General features: G+C 40.4%; 1 protein-coding gene and 1 long non-coding RNA gene across 5 annotated transcripts in view; one reads left to right on the plus strand and one right to left on the minus strand.

Annotated features, from left to right (window-relative positions):
* LOC127483149 (uncharacterized) overlaps nucleotides 1-10,163 on the plus strand; it is a 59,636-nt gene extending 49,473 nt beyond the window's left edge. Inside the window, exon 2 of the long non-coding RNA XR_011378242.1 lies at nucleotides 8,802-10,163. This is a non-coding gene — a long non-coding RNA (uncharacterized lncRNA). The remainder of the gene's footprint in view (nucleotides 1-8,801) is intronic.
* The window catches only part of NAA15 (N-alpha-acetyltransferase 15, NatA auxiliary subunit), a 108,097-nt gene that overhangs the window by 14,140 nt on the left and 74,970 nt on the right, over nucleotides 1-18,987 (minus strand). For 3 of the 4 annotated variants that reach the window (XM_008267430.4, XM_002716872.5, XM_070047547.1), the window contains 5 exons: nucleotides 17,273-17,442; nucleotides 15,986-16,138; nucleotides 13,779-13,907; nucleotides 12,138-12,351; nucleotides 2,376-2,569 (listed from right to left, as the gene is read on the minus strand). In XM_008267430.4, the coding sequence (XP_008265652.1) occupies nucleotides 2,376-2,569; nucleotides 12,138-12,351; nucleotides 13,779-13,907; nucleotides 15,986-16,138; nucleotides 17,273-17,442 (860 nt within the window). Of the gene's footprint in view, nucleotides 1-2,375; nucleotides 2,570-12,137; nucleotides 12,352-13,778; nucleotides 13,908-15,985; nucleotides 16,139-17,272; nucleotides 17,443-18,189; nucleotides 18,360-18,987 lie in introns of those variants that run through there. The other variant, XM_051819443.2, reaches the window with a different exon arrangement.

Consider the following 18,987-nt stretch of genomic DNA (forward strand, 5'->3'; position numbering starts at 1 on the left):
CCCAGCATAGCAACAGAAAGTTTAAAATGACTTACTAACTAAAACTTTCCCATTTTTCTTTTCTCCTTCTTAAGTAAATTATTGCTAACTTTAACAATGCTTTGAGATATATATAAAAATAAAAAATTCTGAACTGGCAACACTAAATTTACCATTTGCTACATGGGAGAATCTGGTATTACGTAGGGGGAGGGGGACCCACGACAGACCATAGACCCAGACTTGATAGGGAGCTTTAAAAGTCTACAGCGTTGGCTGGCACTGTGGCTCACTAGGCTAATCCTCTGCCTTGCGGTGCCGGCACACCGGGTTCTAGTCCCGGTCAGGGTGCCGGATTCTGTCCCGGTTGCCCCTCTTCCAGGCCAGCTCTCTGCTGTGGCCCAGGAGTGCAGTGGAGGATGGCCCAAGTGCTTGGGCCCTGCATCCCATGGGAGACCAGGAGAAGCACCTGGCTCCTGCCATCGGATCAGTGTGGTGCGCCGGCCGCAGCGGCCATTGGAGGGTGAACCAACGGCAAAGGAAGACCTTTCTCTCTGTCTGTCTCTCACTGTCCACTCTGCCTGTCAAAAAATAAAAAAAATAAAAATGTCTACAGCGTTAAACCTAGTTATAAAGGCTTTGTGTAATTTAGTATTGCCACCACTTTAGAAAGATGGATAAATCTGGAAGCTATTAGATAGGGACACCATTTTTCGTTTCAAGACTCTGCAACAGGCTCGAAATAATTAGACCACAACTTGACATTTAGTCCAAAGGCAACCACAACAGCCTGGACACAAGAAAAACTTTAAAGTCTATAAGGAGGTCTGCTATAAGAATTCTATTCTGTAAAGGTAGTCCTTTTTAGATAGTGACTAAAAAATCCAAACAGATTCTCTCTTTAATAACCACATGAAGTCATGAAGAGTTACAAAGAAAAAAGTCATCAAATAAAGGGAAAAGTGAGTAGAGATATGGTGGTAAAAGTGGTATCATTAAGGGAAGTGCAGGCATAAAGATGGGAGGCCCCTAAAGTTGATCTTAGGTCCTGAATGACTGCAATTTTCCTTGAAGCCTAAAAGGTCAACTTTCTGGGCTTCCTTACTTACCTGTGTATTCTTAGAATAGCAAACAACAAAAAGGAATAATCTGTGGCCAGCTGATGTACAATTATTTGGGTGTATTAACAATATACTCTTACAGCCGGCACCGTGGCTCACTAGGCTAATCCTCCGCCTTGCGGCACCAGCACACCGGGTTCTAGTCCTGGTCGGGGCGCCGGATTCTGTCCCGGTTGCCCCTCTTCCAGGCCAGCTCTCTGCTGTGGCCAGGGAGTGCAGTGGAGGATGGCCCAAGTGCTTGGGCCCTGCATCCCATGGGAGACCAGGAGAAGCACCTGGCTCCTGCCATCGGATCAGCGCGGTGCACCAGCCGCAGCACGCCGGCCGCAGCGGCCATTGGAGGGTGAACCAACGGTAAAGGAAGACCTTTCTGTCTCTCTCTCTCACTGTCCACAAAAAAACAAAAACAAAAACAATATACCCTTAGGAGATTCTAGATTCTCCTATTTTCTTATACCAATATTACTATGTCTATGTAAAGTTACAGCCCACCCGCTCTGGTTTAAGACCAAAAGTTATTTTCCAATTCCATTTGGTATTGTAATTTTTCTTAGTTGTAAAGCAAATAAATGAATTTGAATTTTTATGCTAGTCATGTTGAAATTAAAGTCTAATAAGCCCATGTGTTTATTATTATATTGCTTTAACATAATAAATTGTGAAATTATTTTCATTTGGAGTAGGAAGATATCAAGGTCAAGAGCTAATTTTGTTATTAATCAAAATGAGGTTTCAGCTTAATGGCTAAAAAACAATCAGACCAGATCAGATTTTAGCTTGAGGAAAATATTTGGAGATTTTTAAGATACTAAGTTTAAATGTGGAAAGCTAATAAAGAAATACTGTAAACTCAACATCTTGAGTAAGTGAGATATAGGTAGATGTCAGTTTAGCAAGCTGAATTTAGATCAGATATAAAGAACTTGTATGCAACTATACATGTATATGTATTTTTTCTAGTCCTAATAAAGGCTTTCCTTATTCCCATTTTATGGATGGGAAAACCATTTGGATATAGACAAAACATCCAGGGCACACAGTGAAATTATGAGTTTATGAGCTGATATCTAGACCCAAATCAGAATGACTCAAGAGCCAAAACTTTTTCCACTACACTACACTAAATTACTCTGAACTAGGATATACTGAAAACTAAAAATGAGAATGATATTCGACTCTAAAGTGTACAATCACACTGGTGCTAAGACATTATATAAACGAGAGTAGCTAGTCATGAAATTCTCCTCCGTTGCGCTGAGCACCATAACTAAGTACCTTGGCCAGTTTCTCAGGGATAAGTTCTTCTTTTGGACCTCCAATTTCCTCATCATCATCATCCTTCTTCTTTTTCTGATTTCTCTGTTGCTTTTCTTTTTCTGCATTTTTTTTCTCTTCTTCTATTTGAGCTTTCTTTTGAGCTCTTCTTTGCTTATTACGTAGTTTCTTTAGCTCTTTGTCAGACATGTTTGCTGCAGGCAATAAGTGTTAATTAATGAAATTATTAGCCATGTTACCCCAGAGTAGTAATGATCACCTTCCATTATTTAATATTCCCTGACAAGCTCCCATAAAAATACTGCAAGGTCTGCATGTAAACATGTCTGTCTATATCTAGTCTTTAATGGCTCCCCCACTAGATAGCAGATAATGTAACCATTTTAGAAAAAATTTTCTGAAACCAAGTGGGTATGCATGTAAACATGTAACAACCGTGGCAAAGCATACAAGTTCCTCCAGCAATATTAAACTATCTTCAACTATTAACAGAATTTATAATTCACACAAAATGAAGTATAATCAAGTTGTTGATTTTCAGTGGCTCTGTACGATGCCCATGGCCTCTAATCTGGCCAGTTATTCATTCTCTTCTCTGTGCTGCCATCAAGCATAATATATTTTGTTTGTCACACTACTTCCTTTCTATATCTGTCTTTTTTTAATACTGTGAGCTCTTTGGTGGAATTATCCCTGTCTTACTCATAATCTTCATATTCTCAGGGCCTAATGGCACGTCTAAAGATACAGAAAACATTTAAATATTTGTTGACAGAATAAATGTGTAACTCTATTGGCAAATTAAAAAATATGATATTGAAAATTAACAATAACCCTCGGTACAGACTGTGGAATGCCTCAAAAGAAAGGCTGAAAATCATCAACAAATGCTATTATATAAAAAATATGCATTGCTTATACTTCAAGCATCAAAGCACATGGTTTTGATACTGGCTCTGGCATCTGACTCCAGCTTCTTGCCTTTGCAGACACTGGGAGACAATGGTAATCACTCAAGTAATTGGGTTCCTGCCACCCACATTGGAGACTTGGATTGCATTCCCAGTTCCTAGCATCAGCCCAGCTCAGCTCCAGTAACTATGGGTATCTGGGAGTGAATCAGCAGGTTAGAGCATATATGTGCTCTTGCTCTCGAGTTTTTAAAAAATTTAAAAAAGCAGACATCATTTTCCATCCATTTAAATATGAGCTATATACTTACTGGCTTATCTGAATCATTTAGAGGAAGCCAGCTGCCACATCATAAGAAAACCCAACTAAATGCAAAGACATGTGGCTAAGAACTGAAGCTCCTGGTCACCAGAGTGAGCCATCCTGGAAGTATACCCTCCAATCCAAGTTAGTCCTTCAGATGCCCTGGCGGACATTTTGACTTCAACCTCCTGAGAAACAGTCTTAGAACCACATACCTAAGTCATATAACTTTAATATAGTAATTGTTTGTTATTTAAAGCTGCTGTATTTTTGAATAATTTGTTTTCCATCAATAGATAACCAATGGAGATTTTAGTACCTGGAAGTACAATGCCATTATAACAAAAACACAAAATGTAGGACTGCCTTGAGAACCCAGAGTGGCAAAAGGTGGACAGACTTTGAGCAATACATTAGTGAAACCTGAAAATGCTTTATATGCTTTACCTTAATTTTTAAAATTAATAATTTATTTGAAAGGCTTATTTATTACAAATGCCTGTAACAACCAGACCTGGGCCAAGCCGAAGTCACAAGCCTGACACTCCATTACCAATATACATGTCAAGGACCAATTTCTTGAGCCAACCCCTACTGCCTCTCCCAGCAGGAGGCTAGGTAAAAGCAGAGTTGGACTCTAAACCAGGCACTCCTTTATGGGATATGGGCCTTCCAAGTGGCGTCTTTACCACTGTACCACAATGCCCACTGAAAAGCCTGAAGAGTTTGTGTCTGACTTTGAGTAGATTACAGGTGAAGCTTTAAGTCAAGTGAAAATATGTTACAGCCATAATAGAAATTTTAGCCAGTGTTAAAACTCATCTTTCCAGAAATGACTGCTGAACAAAAGATCAAGTCTAATATATTGTCAGCAAATGTGTCATGAGGGAAAGCAAAGGACTCAAAACTCAGAAAGATGGTGCCTCAGAGAATCAATCAGTCTGAAGAAACAATCTCTAAAAAATGTGACTCACAGATCTTCTCAATCAATAAAGCTATTAAGACTTAAGAGTGGAGATGAACACTGCGGTCTAGCAGGTTAAGCTCCTGCTTAGGATTTTAACATTCCACACTGGAGCACAGTTTCAAATCCAGACTACTCCACTTGCAATCCAGCTCCTGGCCAATGCATCCAGGGGTGAAGCAGATGATGGAGAGTGCTTGGCACCCCTATCATCCAAGTAGAAGACCCAGATAGAATTCCAGGCTTCTAGCTTTGGCCTCACCAAGCCCTGGTTGTTGCAGGCATTTAAGGAGGGAACTAGTAAACAGAAGACATCACACATGAGGCTAGCACTGTGGCCTAGTCGTGAGGCTGTCTGTCATAATGGCATCCTGTACTGGGTGTTGGTTCATGGGCCATCTGCTTCACTTCAAATCCAGGTCTCTGCTAATACTCTGGGAAAGCAGCAGATAATAGCCCAGGTGCTTGGACCCCTGCCACCCATTTGGGAGACCCAGAACAAGCTCCTGGAATTGGCCTGGCCCAGTATTGGCTATTGTGACCATGTAGGAAGATCTCTTTCATTCTGTAACTCTTATTCAAAAGGGGAGGGAGGAGGGGGTGAAGAGGGAGGGAGGGAAGGGGAGAGGGAGGGGGAGGGGAGGAGGAAGAGGGGGAGGGGGAGGGGGAAAGGGAGAGGGAGAGAAAGAGATCTTCTGTCCTCTGGCTCACTCCCCAAATGGCTGGGTCTGGGCCGGGGGAAGCCAGAGGTTCTTCTAGGTCTCCCACATGGGTGCAGGGGCCCAAATACTTGGGCCATCTTCCGCTGCTTTTCCAGGAGCATTAGCAGGGATCTGGATCAGAAGTGGAGCAGCCAGGACTTGAACCTATGCCCATATAAGATGCTGGCACTGCAGGCAGAGGCTCAATCTTCTACACCACAGAGCCAGTTTCAATAAATCTTCAATAAATCATTTGTTCCTTCCCCCTCTATTACTCCTTCAGTCAATCAATCAATCCAAAGATGGGAAAAACTTAAGGGTATTCTCCTACCAGCAGAAGGTCAAGGTGCATGCAGAATCCAATATAGAATGAGTCACAAAAAACTTATGATTTTTTTAAAAAGAGAATTCTATGAAAGAATTGGATTAAAAGTAACAGAGACATTACAAAATGAAAAAGAAGCCTTTAGACATTCAAAATTTTACTGGTAGGAAGCAGATTAAATATTACGTAGTTGAAAACAAATATACTGAATTTCAAAAAAAAGGAATGATTCAAAAGTAGAACCAAGAACACAGAGGGCAGGACAGAGAGTCATAAAATTACTTATATGGGTCCTAATCTAAGAATTATTAACCTGTATCCCACTGTACTTGAAAATTGACATGAACCATTAACATCTGTGTACCTCCTGAGACTGTATATATAGCTATCACCCTATGCTTGTCCCATAATTTTATCATGGGTATATAACTTGTCTCTTTAAGTTCATAGGATTTTATTATCAAGAACTGTTTGAAAAGCTATACTTCAAAAGAGGGAAAGCAAGCTATACTCAAGGAGTATAGCACCTATGCTTGATACATAAGCACCTATGCTTGATATATTCATATGAAAACACTATAGATCCTAAGTCAATGCTGTAACGGATAAGGCTCCTAAAGGCCTCAGAAAGGACAATAAATTTGTACAGAATGCAAATCATTATGGTAAAAGACGTGTTCATAAATTCTTCAGTTCTCTTCCCCTACTTGGCAACTCCCCTCTGACCAGATACCATGTAAAGTTAGTAGAAGTCAAGAGAAAAGTCTAGTGATCACGAGAATGGACCACCAGAAAGCTTCTTCACTGCTCGTTCTCATGGCTAGCTATCACAGCCTGAGGGACTTTAGAAATCCTATGGAGAGATTAAGACCTAGAGCTTCCTGCCAAAGGCCATGTGCATGAACAAATGGCTATTCCAGTCTAAGCCTTCAGGTAACTGCAGTCCCAGCCAAAATCTTATGCTCAACTTCAAGAGATTCTGAGCCAGTCTACCTTTACATTTATCCCAATTCCTGATCCACAGAAATGGTTGTTTTAAGTTCTAAATTTTCAGATAATTTAGTATGCAGCAACAAATAATACAATAGCCAAAACAAAATGCAAACCCATTTCTCTTTTTCTATCAAAATGAGAAAAATGAAATTTTAAACAAGGACTAATGAGTGAATGTTAATCTTTCAATGACATGTAAAATAATTGCTACTCCTTGCATTCTTGCTACATGTTAAATATATTAATGTTCTCAATAACCTCATGGATTAGTGTAAAAGCATTTTACATAGTCACCCCACTGTATCCCCAAGTTCTATATCCTTGGATTCAACCAACTAAAGGCCAAAAACATTTGGGGTGACAGAGGGAATGCACTGATATTGAACACATAGACCTTTTTTTGTCCTTATTTCCTAAGCAATACATGTAACATATAATTGCTTAGCATTTATAATAGGCATTATAAATAATCTAGACACAATTTAAAGTATATGGGAGGATGTGCATAGGTTATGTGCAAACAATGACATTTTAAATTTTATTTTTTTATTTGAGAGGCAAAGACGGAGACAGAGGCAAAGCAAAAGCATGCATCCACTGGTTCACACTCCAAATGCATGCAATAGCTGAGATTAGAGCCAGGAGCCAGAAACAGATCCAGGCAGGAACCCAACTACTTGAGCCATCACTGCTTCCTCCTAGGGTCATGCATTACTCTATGCCATTTTATATAAAGGGCTTGAGCATCTGTATCTGAGGAGGAATACTGAGAAATAACTATATGAAAAAACTGTAGTTTCAAATAAAAAATGACAACTGAATGATAATAAAAGGCAGAGCAAGGATTTAAATATATTTCATGGTGACTTAAAAATCTAAGCTTTTTCAACTATGTTAAAGGACTAGCAAACATCCTAGAATGGGCAAGATGGTAAGTATTTTCAGCTTTGCAATTCACAGGCCTCAGCTAATTAGCCACAGATATAATATAAACATAAATATACTTAGCTATGTTCCAACAGAATTTTATTTATAACAGACTGAAGAACAGATGTGACCCACAGTCTATACTTTGTGGCCCTATTCTGTATTATCTGCCTCTTAAAAGGACTTGTCAATTCATCATAGGAGAGTTGTCATAAATCAGTCACAAGATATTGAGACATTCAATTTTATTCTGAGATTCCTTCCTAAATAACTGAAGATTTGTCTCTATACTGATATGCTAAATAAAAATCACACATAGAAATGGATAAAGATAAGTCACCAGGGCCAGTGCTGTGGTGCAGGAGGTTAAATAGTCCCCTACAACACCAGCACACCATATAGGAGAGCTGGTTCAACTACCAGCTGCTCTGCTTTCAATCCAACTCATCGCTAATATGCTTGGGAAAGCAGAAGACAGCCCCTTCCACCAGTTCTAGTCCCGGCTGCTCCCCTTCCGATCCAGCTCTCTGCTATGGCCTGGGAAAGCAGTAGAAGATGGCCTGAGTCCTTGGGCCCCTACACCCACGTGGGAGTCCTGGAAGAAGCTCTTGGCTCCTGGCTTCAGATCGGTGCAGCTCCAGTCGTTGCGGCCAATTGGGGAGTGAACCATCAGATAGGATGCCTCTCTTCTCTGCCTCTCTTCTCTCTGTGTAACTCCGACTTTCAAATAAATCTTAAAAAAAAAAAAAAAAAAAAAGTCCCTGATACCTATATGGGCCTCTGGGAGGCCATACAAGGGAGACCGAGATAGAGTCCCAGGCTCCTTGCTTTGGCTTGGCCCAGTCTAGGCCACTGCAGCCATATAGGGAACGTACCAGGGGATGAAAGAGTGTTTCTCCCTCTGTCTCTCTGCCACTACACCTTTCAAATAAATAAATACATGCATAATCTATTTTTAAATAAAGAAAGACAAGTCACTGGACAATTTTCCTAGGTGAATTCCAAGCTAGCTTTCATTTTTAGTAAGTTAAATTATGAATTAATATTTAAAAAGGAATAACTAGCTATACTAACAGCCATCACTAATGAAGACTTGCAACAAGGTGTGCAGATAGCAATTTATACAAAGTAGTCATGAATTCCACAACTTATTTAGTTCAATCTTTTTAAATACTGATGACCAGGAACCAATTAAATTCTTATTTAAGTTATATGGAAAGTATACACATAAACAATTCCTATTGCTTAGAGAAATTCATAAAATAAACATTTTTTAACTAATGTATAACTTCCTCCCACAGGGAAATCAATAAAGAGATCAGGAAAAATGTGCATTACTCAAAACCAAAAAAAATACAAACAAGAATTGTAGCAACAAAGCAGCTGAATAATGCTCCAGTGACTATCTCCCCCAAGAAAGATACCAATTTAAACAGCTATGAACACATGAAGCACAAAGTCATCTTCACAACAGTTACAGAAGCCAGGTGAGAAACCACAGTGCCTGGTTTTAGTATGGTAATAAAAAAAAAAGCCTGCAGGAGCCGGTGCTGTGGCTTAGCGGGTAAAGCTGCCACCTGCAGTGCCAGCATTCCATATGGGTGCTGCTTCAAATCCCAGCTGCTCCAATCCAATCAAGCTCTCTGCTGTGGCCTGGGAAAGCAGTAGAAGATGGCCCAAGTCCTTGGGCCCCTGCACCCACGTGGGAGACCCGAAGAAGCTCCTAGGCTCCTAGCTTCAGATCGGCCTAGCTCCAGACACTGCAGCCAACTGGGGAGTGAACCAACGGATGGAAGACCTTTCTCTCTCTGCCTCTCCCTTCTCTGTGTACCTCTGCCTTTCAAATAAATAAATAAATCTTAAAAAAAAAAAAAAAGGAAAGAAAAAAACTTGCAGTGCATAAAACAGGAAGGAGCTCCCTACCTTACCCCTCCCCAAGCTTGAAATACCTTAGCATGGAGAGAGAGAACTTCCATTTCGGAGAAAGAGGGAACAAAGTCCAGTCCTTAGACTTGAATGCCAATACCAGCCCCACCAAGATAAAATTTAGAGCTGGAGAGGAACCAAAGCCCCTGCCCCCAGAGCCATACCATCAGACATAGTAGATGGACCTGCCATTGCCAGCCAGCCTCTGCTACCCCTCCCTCAACTCTGAAGATATCAGCAGAGAGCAAAAGACTCCTTCTACAGTAAAGCAGAGCAGAAGAGGGAACTTAGAACCTTGCTTTAGCATCAGACACTTACCCAGAGACGCAGTACCTAATAAAGCTCAAAGGCCTTTCCTTCTAGGCCAGTGTTCTCCAAAAGCGCTTCCAGGGGCTGGCACTGTGGCACAGCAGCTTAAAGCCCTGGCCTGCAGCGCCGGCATCCCATATGGACACTGGTTTGAGTCCTGGCTACTCTACTTCCCATCTAGCTCCCTGCTAATGTACCTGGGAAAGCAGCAGAGGATGGCCCAAGTGTTTGGGCCCCTGCACCCATGTGGGAGACCCAGAAGCAGCTCCTGGCTCCTGACTTTGTATTAGCTCAGCTCAGGCCATTGCTGCCATTCAGGGAGTAAATGAGCAGATGGAAGACATCTCTCTCTCTAATTCTTTCAAATAAATAAAACAAATCTTTAAGAATAAATAAATAATAAAAGCGCTTTGAGACTTGCCCCAGCATCAGGTAGAGATCTGCTCTCCAGAGGGATAAATTCATTTCAATGTGTATCATCATCAGCCTTAAGTAGGCCAGGAGAGAACTCCCAAGACTTCACAGGGCCCAATGGTTTTAAGACTCAGTTGTGACCCAACCTAGTGCCATCTGGGCAATGAAGGGATTGCATTTATTTCCTCTCCTTCAACCTTGGTCAGTGAGCAAGAAACCACAAGACTACGCCTGGGCACTCAGTACAGGACTAGTAAAACACCAGCACTGGGCAGATCCTAAATATGATCATCTCTAGGTAAGTGCCAGTGAAGTCTCTAGACTTAATCTAGTATCAGCTTGGAGATCTGTGTCTTGATAGAACATGCTGGAGAGCTGGTTCAATTCCCAGCTGTACTGCTTTCAATCTAGCTCCCTGCTAATGGCCTGGGAAGGCAGTGGAAGATAGCCCAAGTGCTTGGGCCCCTGTACTCATGTGGGAGACCCGGAAGAAGCTCCTGGCTTCAACCTGGCCCAGCCCCAGACATTTGGGGAGTGAGCCAGTGGATGGAAGAGTCTCTCTACCTTTCTATCTGTGTCTCTGCCTTTCAACTAAATGAATCTTAAAAAATAAGTAAAAATAGTAACAGCTAGTTAAGAGAAAAAGAATACAGAGAGGTAAAATGGGACATCAAAAATTCAAAATGGGGTGAGGCCGGCACTGTGGCATAGCAGGTAAAGCAACCGCCTGTAATACTGGCTCCCACATGGACACCACTTCAAGTCCCAGTTGCTCCATTTCTGGCCAGCTCCCTGCTAATGCACCTGGGAAAGCAGTGGAAGATGTCCCAAGTGCTTGGATCCTTGCACCCATGTGAGAGATCCAGAGGAAGCTCCTGGCTCCTGGATTCAGCCTGGCCCAGCCATGGCTGTTGTGGCCATTTGAGGAGCAAATCAGCAGATGGAAGATCTCTTGTTTCTCTCCCCTACCTCTCTCTGTGTAACTCTGCCTTTCAAATTTTTAAAATAAATTTTAAAAAAGTAAAACTTAAAATCAGAGATGGGCATTTGGCTTGATGGCTAACCTGCAGCCAGTTAGGAATCCCATATTCCATATTAGACTGTCTGGGTTTAACAATCAGTTCTGGCTCCTTATTTCTACTTTCTATAATGCAGAACTAGAAAGCAACAATGATGGCTTAAGTGATTGGATTTCTGCCACCAATGTGGGAGACCTGTACTTAGTTCTCAACTTCGGGCCTTGGCTACCCAGCCATTACAGGCATTTGGGGAGTGAACATGCAGATAGGAACTTTCCATGTATAGTTGTCTCTTGCAGCCCTGAAAGAAATAAATATTTTTTAGGGGATGACATTGTGGTCTACTGGGAAAAGCTACTGCCTGCGACACCAGCGTTCCATGTGGGCACAGGTTTATGTCCTAGCTAATCCATTTCCAGTCCAGCTCCTTGCTAATAACCCAGGAAAAGCAGTAGAAGGTGGCCCACGTTCTTGGGCCCTTTGGGAGACTCAGATGAAGCTCTTGGATCCTGGCTTTGGCCTGGCTCAGCCTTGGCCATAGCAGCCACTTGGGGAGTAAACCAGTAGATGGAAGATCTCGCTCCCTCTTTCTCTTTCTCCATCCTCCCTCCACTTCTGACTTTCAAATAAAATGAATAAATCTTAAAAAAAAAAAAAAAAGAAAGAAATTGGAGGTCATTACATTAAGTGAAATAAGCCAAGCACAGAAAGACAAGTACTGCATGATCTCATTCATATGTGGGGTCCAAAGAAACTAAAATTGTAATGGTGATTACCTTAGGCTGGGGAGGGAAGGAATGGGGAGAATGATTAATGGGTACTATAGTTAGGTAGTAGTAGGAAGTTCTGGGGTTCTATTATACAATAGGGTGACTACAGACAACGTTTATGCACTGTATATTTCTCTACTGTAAATAAATACATAAGCACACATCAAAGCAAATAGTAAGAAATCTTTGAATATTATACCTGTATCAGCTTCATGTTCCTTATTCTCATCTGTAAGAGGGTTGTCATGAAGCTTCAAATAGATTTCTATAGCAATTCTTGCTGCCTTGAAGTAAAATGGATGCTGTCGAAGTACATCTTCTAGTTTTAATAAGTCCACATATGATCTAAGGGTAATCTTCCTCATACAGTATGTATGAAAGTCAAACTGGTCGTCAGTGATTTCTATAAAATGCTAACAAAATTATCTTTTTATTATTATACTGAAGTATACCAATGCTGAAGAAAAATATAAAAATCAAAGCCCTTGGGATTACATGTTTCTGTGGCATAAAAAGGTTAGTAAATTTCTTAAATTTTAATTACAATTATTTAATAGAAACACTTTGCATATAAGCAAATAGTTGGCCACTACCTAACACAAGATATGACAAGTGGCAGGCACTGAATTATTTATTGAATAAAAGAGAAGAACAATGCTTCAATCCATTGAATCACACTTAAGTTATAATGAAAAAACAAATATAACTCATTAGTATACAAAATGGTATATTACAGTAGCTTCGCATGTTAAACAAACAACAAGCTTTTTTTGTTAAGAACAGCTTGCAAAGGATTATAATATGGAGTATTTGGAACTTTTTAAGAATCCAAATTTTAACTTTGTAATATAATGATGATATTTGGGAAAAAGAAATCAACAAGTTAAGCGACCAGCAACTTCCACATTTCAGCTCTGTTCTGATGTTTTATAATTGAAATATAACAAAAGTAAAATATAAACTATGTGAAAAAAAATATATAACACAGGAATGCCAACTACTAGCAAAATTAATCAAGTGATGAGGACTAAGAAACACTGACTAGTATTAGACAAACTTTAGAAACATTGTAAAAAAGCTTCAAAGCTTATATATTAACAGGGTGGGCCGGCGCCGTGGCTCAACAGGCTAATCCTCCGCCTAGCGGCGCCGGCACACCGGGTTCTAGTCCCTGTCGGGGCGCCGGATTCTGTCCCGGTTGTCCCTCTTCCAGGCCAGCTCTCTGCTGTGGCCAGGGAGTGCAGTGGAGGATGGCCCAGGTGCTTGGGCCCTGCACCCCATGGGAGACCAGGAAAAGCACCTGGATCCTGGCTCCTGCCATCGGATCAGCGCGGCGCCCCGGCCGCAGCTCGCCAGCCGCGGCGGCCATTGGAGGGTGAACCAACGGCAAAAAAGGAAGACCTTTCTCTCTGTCTCTCTCTCTCACTGTCCACTCTGCCTGTCAAAAAAATAAAAAAATAAAAAATAAATAAATAAAAAATATATATATATATTAACAGGGTGCATAGTATCACCAACAATCCCAAAACATCAGTTCTAAGATCACTTAATGAGCTTTCATTTTCCAGTGGAGAAGCAGAAGCAATTTGAAAGGTTCAAATATCAATTTTAAGAAAAAAATCCCAAGATAGAAACTTCCCATAAACAATAAGATTAGCCAACAGATAAGTTGGCTGAAAATATGATTTACAATATTTCCATTATAAGAATTGAAAAGTGAATGTTGATGTTAAAATTACATATTCTGAAATATAAAGAGAATAGAAAAATATAGGATTTGCCACAAATCTTCATCTTATAATGAAGTAAAATGAGAAACTCATACGTATAAGGTACTTACTCTCTCAATCTCATGACATTTCTTAAGTGCGTCACCAAATTTATTCATTGCTTTATAAGCCTGGGCACATTCTGTCTGGAACCACATACACTGCATTTCATTCAAATTCTCTACAGCTGAAGTTCCTTCCTACAAAAAAAAATCACTTTTATTCAAGACCATTTCTCACCAAATACATCATTTGAGCACAAGATTTAAGAAGGAAAAGATGGTCAGTTGATTTTAATCTTTCAAAATAATTTTTAAAATTTTTAAAATTATTAAGAGTCAATAGTTAATATGTGAAAGAAGTTGAAATTATCTTTCTAACCACTAACATGTTATTTTGCAAATGATTAACAAACGGTCTATTTAACCGGGGTTAGGGATTAATATAAAATGAAGAATACTTGTATACAGAAGGTACTCGAATATTCGATTTCTTAACTCCTAAAATTTCATCTCTGCAGCTCAAATCACAACAGCTAAGATATGGAGTCAACCCAAATATCCATCAGCTGAAGACTGGATAAAGAAATTATTGGATATGTACACCATAGAGTACTGCAGAGCAGTTAAAAAAAAAGAGAAATCCTGTCATTTGCAACAAAATGGATGGAACTGGAAAACATTATACTTATTCGTGAAATAAGCCAGTCCCAAAAGGATAAATACCACATATTCTCCCTGATCTGTGATAACTAATAGAGTACCTAAAAGGTAATCTATAGAAGTGAAATTGACACTTTGAGATGCAATGACTGAATATTCCTTGTCTCGACTATTCAAGAACAGGTTTTTTTCTTTTTTTTTTTTTTTCATATTATTTGTTGAACTCTCTACTAGTATAGAGTTAATCGTATGTGTATGAAGTTAATCAAAGTAGATCTTAGGAAAAAATAAGAATGGAATAGGAGAGTGAGGAAGAAGGGTGGGAATGTGGGTGGGAGGGCAGATTTGGTGGGAAGAATCACTATATTCCTAAAGTTGTATTTATGAAATGCATGAAGTTTGTATTCCTTAAATGTAAGGTTTCTGGGAAAAAATTTTCTTCTCAACATACAACACCACAGATTTAAATATCCACTATATAACCACCTAAAAATAAAATGTTTTATGATGGGGCCAGCATTGTGGCATAGTGGATTAAGCTTCCACCTGTGATGTGGGCATCCCTTATGAGGGTCCAGCTAGTGTCCCAACAGCACCACTACCAATCCAGCTCCCTGCTAATTAATGTGCCTGGGAAAGCATCAGAAGATAGCCAAGTGCTTGGGCCCCTGCCACCCTCAAGGGAGACCTGGATGAAGCTCCTGCCTCCAGGCTTTGGCCTCTCCCAGCCCTGACCACTGTGAACATTTAAGAATTAACCAGTGAACAGAAGATCGATTTCTCGCCGTCCCCCCACAACCCTGCCTTTCAAATTAATTAATCATTTTTAAAAAGAAAAGTTTTTATACTAACATTGACTTCAGCTTTTCTCTGATATGGTGATTTAATTAAAGTCTTAGCTATTCTTATACTGAAAACAAGGTATACAGTATGAACTGGCTCATATTCTGTTCATTCATAAAAACACTAATTGTTGGCCGGCGCCGCGGCTCACTAGGCTAATCCTCCGCCTAGCGGCGCCGGCACACCGGGTTCTAGTCCCGGTTGGGGCACCGGATTCTGTCCCGGTTGCCCCTCTTCCAGGCCAGCTCTCTGCTGTGGCCCGGGAGTGCAGTGGAGGATGGCCCAAGTGCTTGGGCCCTGCATCCCATGGGAGACCAGGAAAAGCACCTGGCTCCTGGCTCCTGCCATCGGATCAGTGCGGTGCGCTGGCCGCAGCGCGCCGGCCGCGGCGGCCATTGGAGGGTGAACCAACGGCAAAAGGAAGACCTTTCTCTCTGTCTCTCTCTCTCACTGTCCACTCTGCCTGTCAAAAAAAAAAAAAAAAAAAAACCACTAATTGTTGGGCTGGCACCAGCACAACACTTCCAATCAAACTCCATGCTAATGGCCTGATAAAATCAACAACAACAAAAAAAGTGCCATGTGCTTGAGCCTCTGCCACCCATGTGGGAAACCCAGAGGAAGCTCTGTGCTCCTGCCTTCAGTCTGGCCCAGCTCCAGCCACTGCAGCCATCTGTGGAGTAAACCAGCAGGTAGAAGATCACTCTCTGGCTCTAACTCTTTCAAATCAATCTATCAGTCTTTGGGGGGTGGGGGGACCTAGTTATACAAACCCTTGTAAACTTTGAGCACATTTCTTCAGCTTCCTTAATCAAGTTGGCTTTCAGCATGTATTTTGCACACTTGGAATTGATAAATCTGTCTGCTGTGTCCAACGCCTGGGCCTCATCCATCCATCTCGCAGCTTCTTTAATATTTCCAGCATGCTTAAAAGGCACAAACACAAAATGAATCTTTAAGTATGCTCATTATACTGTGCAGGTAATTTGTTACCTGTTGATAATAAACAAATTCCAACTCTTAAAAATGCAAAAGTATGCTTTCCTACAGAATAAAAGTTTTGATACCATTGTAGATATCTAAAATGTAAGTGGGTCTAAAAACAATGACCTGGTTTAATTGTTTTGTCTACTCATTATATCTCCATTGCCTACAATACCTGCACATAACCACCTAACAATGATTAAATCACAGAAAAAGAATGGAAGTCTTTAAGTCCGAACAACATAATTCAATGGAAAAGCCACAAAAAGGCTAACTGGATGGCAAATTTTTACTCCAAAGAAACCATGGAGACATCACTGATTAGGACCATTTTCTGGATATTCCACAATGATCTTCGTTCTAATTCACCTAGCACATTTTGACAGTCACAAAACTGATGAGCACAACCAGGCTTTAAAAAGTATTTTACATAATAAATTGTATTTTGCAATAATATAAGATGATGCTAGAATACATGGCTGGAGATTCTCAAGCACAGACAAGGAGTTGAAGAGTCAGAAGAAATAATAAGTATGGGGCTGGCGCTATGGTGCAGTAGGCTAACACTCTGGCCTGAAGCGCCGGCATCCCATATGGGCGCCAGCTCGAAACCTGGCTGCTCCACTTCCAATCCAGCTCTCTTGCTATGGCCCAGGAAAGCAGAGGAAGATGGCCCAAGTCCTTGGACCCCTGTACCCATGCGGGAGACCTGGAAGAAGCTCCTGGCTTCAGATTGGCGTGGCTCCGGCCACTGCGGCCAGTTGGGGAGTGAACCAGCGGATGGAAGACCTCTCTCTCTCTCTGTGTAACTCTTTCAAATAAATAAATAAATCCTAAAAAAATAATATGTAGAATTCATAATAGCATCTTTCGGTTCACTTCATTAATGTTATCATATAATGAAATGTGATTGTACACAAATATTCATAGGAACATATACTTCACGTAAAATTTAATTAGTCTCCAAACCCAAAAGAATAACCCAGGATATGTCTGAATACATAGAATACACATATGAATAACTATATATGTCACGTCTCATTTACTTATAAGTAAAAGGGAGAAGATATTTTTACCTTATATATTTTAGCTTTCACAAGAAAGAGTTCTATCAATGTAGGTGTACTTTCAATAGCAGTATTTATGTACTCCAAGGCAATAGATGGCTGACCAATTTTGTCATAATGCTGCGCCAAGTAGTACTGGACCCAAAGTAATGTGGTTGGTGGTTCCTCCTTTCCATCATCTTTAAAAAGCAGGGGTGCAGGGAAGGAGAGGAAAGAAATCAAGATTAGATATTACATATATTAAAAAAGTGCCGCCTTCAAAATAGTCCCCAAGTTTATTTACTTATAGGAACCCTGTTGTAAAGTAGTTTATTTATCTACATAGCTATAAAACCCAAAGTCCTTAAGATATTTGGAAGGGACCTTTTCTGCTTTGTGTCCTATAGCTCTAGCACAACAACTTGTGTATAATAAGAACTTTATATTAAATAAACATGGCAGTTAAGATCAAAGATACAACTAATTACCTACAACTAAAACTAAAAGGGGTGGAAGGAGGCAAGCTATACTAGAACTAAAGACTGTATTGATCAAGATGTTATTTATGAGGAAAAAATAGATAATAAAAGAAATTTTCAATTAATGTGAGGTTAAGGGGGGAAAAAAGGGCCCAACTGCTTAATTCAGTTTTTACCCAATGCACTAAAATGCATATATATACTTGTGATGTGGTTATTTTGACTTTCAGTGATAATAATAATAATAACAGATTTTAAAATTATGCTGAATACAAAAAGATACATACGATAGGTTGAATGAAAACTAAACCCAAAAACTGAGATGACAATTAAAAAATACTTATTCTATATTTCAGTTCACGATTTAATATATTCACAAGAGAATGTGTAAGTTAAATACACAACCCACACATTAAAAAATTTTAATATAAATGTCTAATATCTGAGAATTGTTATTTGCTTTCCAAGAAAGCAATGAATTGTCTATTTTTTTCTAGTAAAAGCAGGATGGCTCAATGGACAAACAATAGGAGTGGAACTCACCAACTCCCGATATGATAGATCTGCAACAAAAGTGCTGCATATTCTTGGGCATGTCATTGAACCTCTTCCACATTTGTAAAATATGTAGGAAAATGCTGATAATCAAAGGAACATCATGATGATTAACCAATGAAACTATGGTAATGTCTTTTTAAAAGTACTATCAAAATTAATCCGAGACCTAGAAATAACGACCAACAAAGTAGTAATGAACAGCCCAGATCCTATACTGGGTTTTCCCACTAAAGGAACCAAAGCTTCTTGGAAAAATACCTCCTTCCAGATCTGCAGTACAGATTACAAGACAAACTAGAGTATCTTATACTCAAGGAAGCCATCAGCTACTACCACAGAATATGAAGGATGGGATCATTTGAGGTACCAAATACAAGTGAATTCATACTTTAAAAAAAAGTATTTGGCCGGGGCTAGCACTGTGGCGTAGCGGATAAAGCCGCCGCCTGCAGTGCCGGCATGTCAAATGGGCGCCGGTGACAGTCCCGGCTGCTCCACTTCTGATCCAGCTTTCTGCTATGGCTTGGGGAAGCAGTAGAAGATGGCCCAAATCCTTGTGCCCCTCCACTGGTGTGGGAGACCTGAAACAAGCTTCTGGTCCCTGGCTTCAAATCGGCGCAGCTCCAGCCGTTGTGGCCATTTGAGGAGTGAACCAGCAGATGGAAGACCTCTATCTCTCTGCCTCTCCTCTCTCTGTGTAACTCTCAC

Source organism: Oryctolagus cuniculus, chromosome 8, assembly GCF_964237555.1.
Source record: "Oryctolagus cuniculus chromosome 8, mOryCun1.1, whole genome shotgun sequence".
Lineage (NCBI taxonomy): Eukaryota > Metazoa > Chordata > Mammalia > Lagomorpha > Leporidae > Oryctolagus > Oryctolagus cuniculus.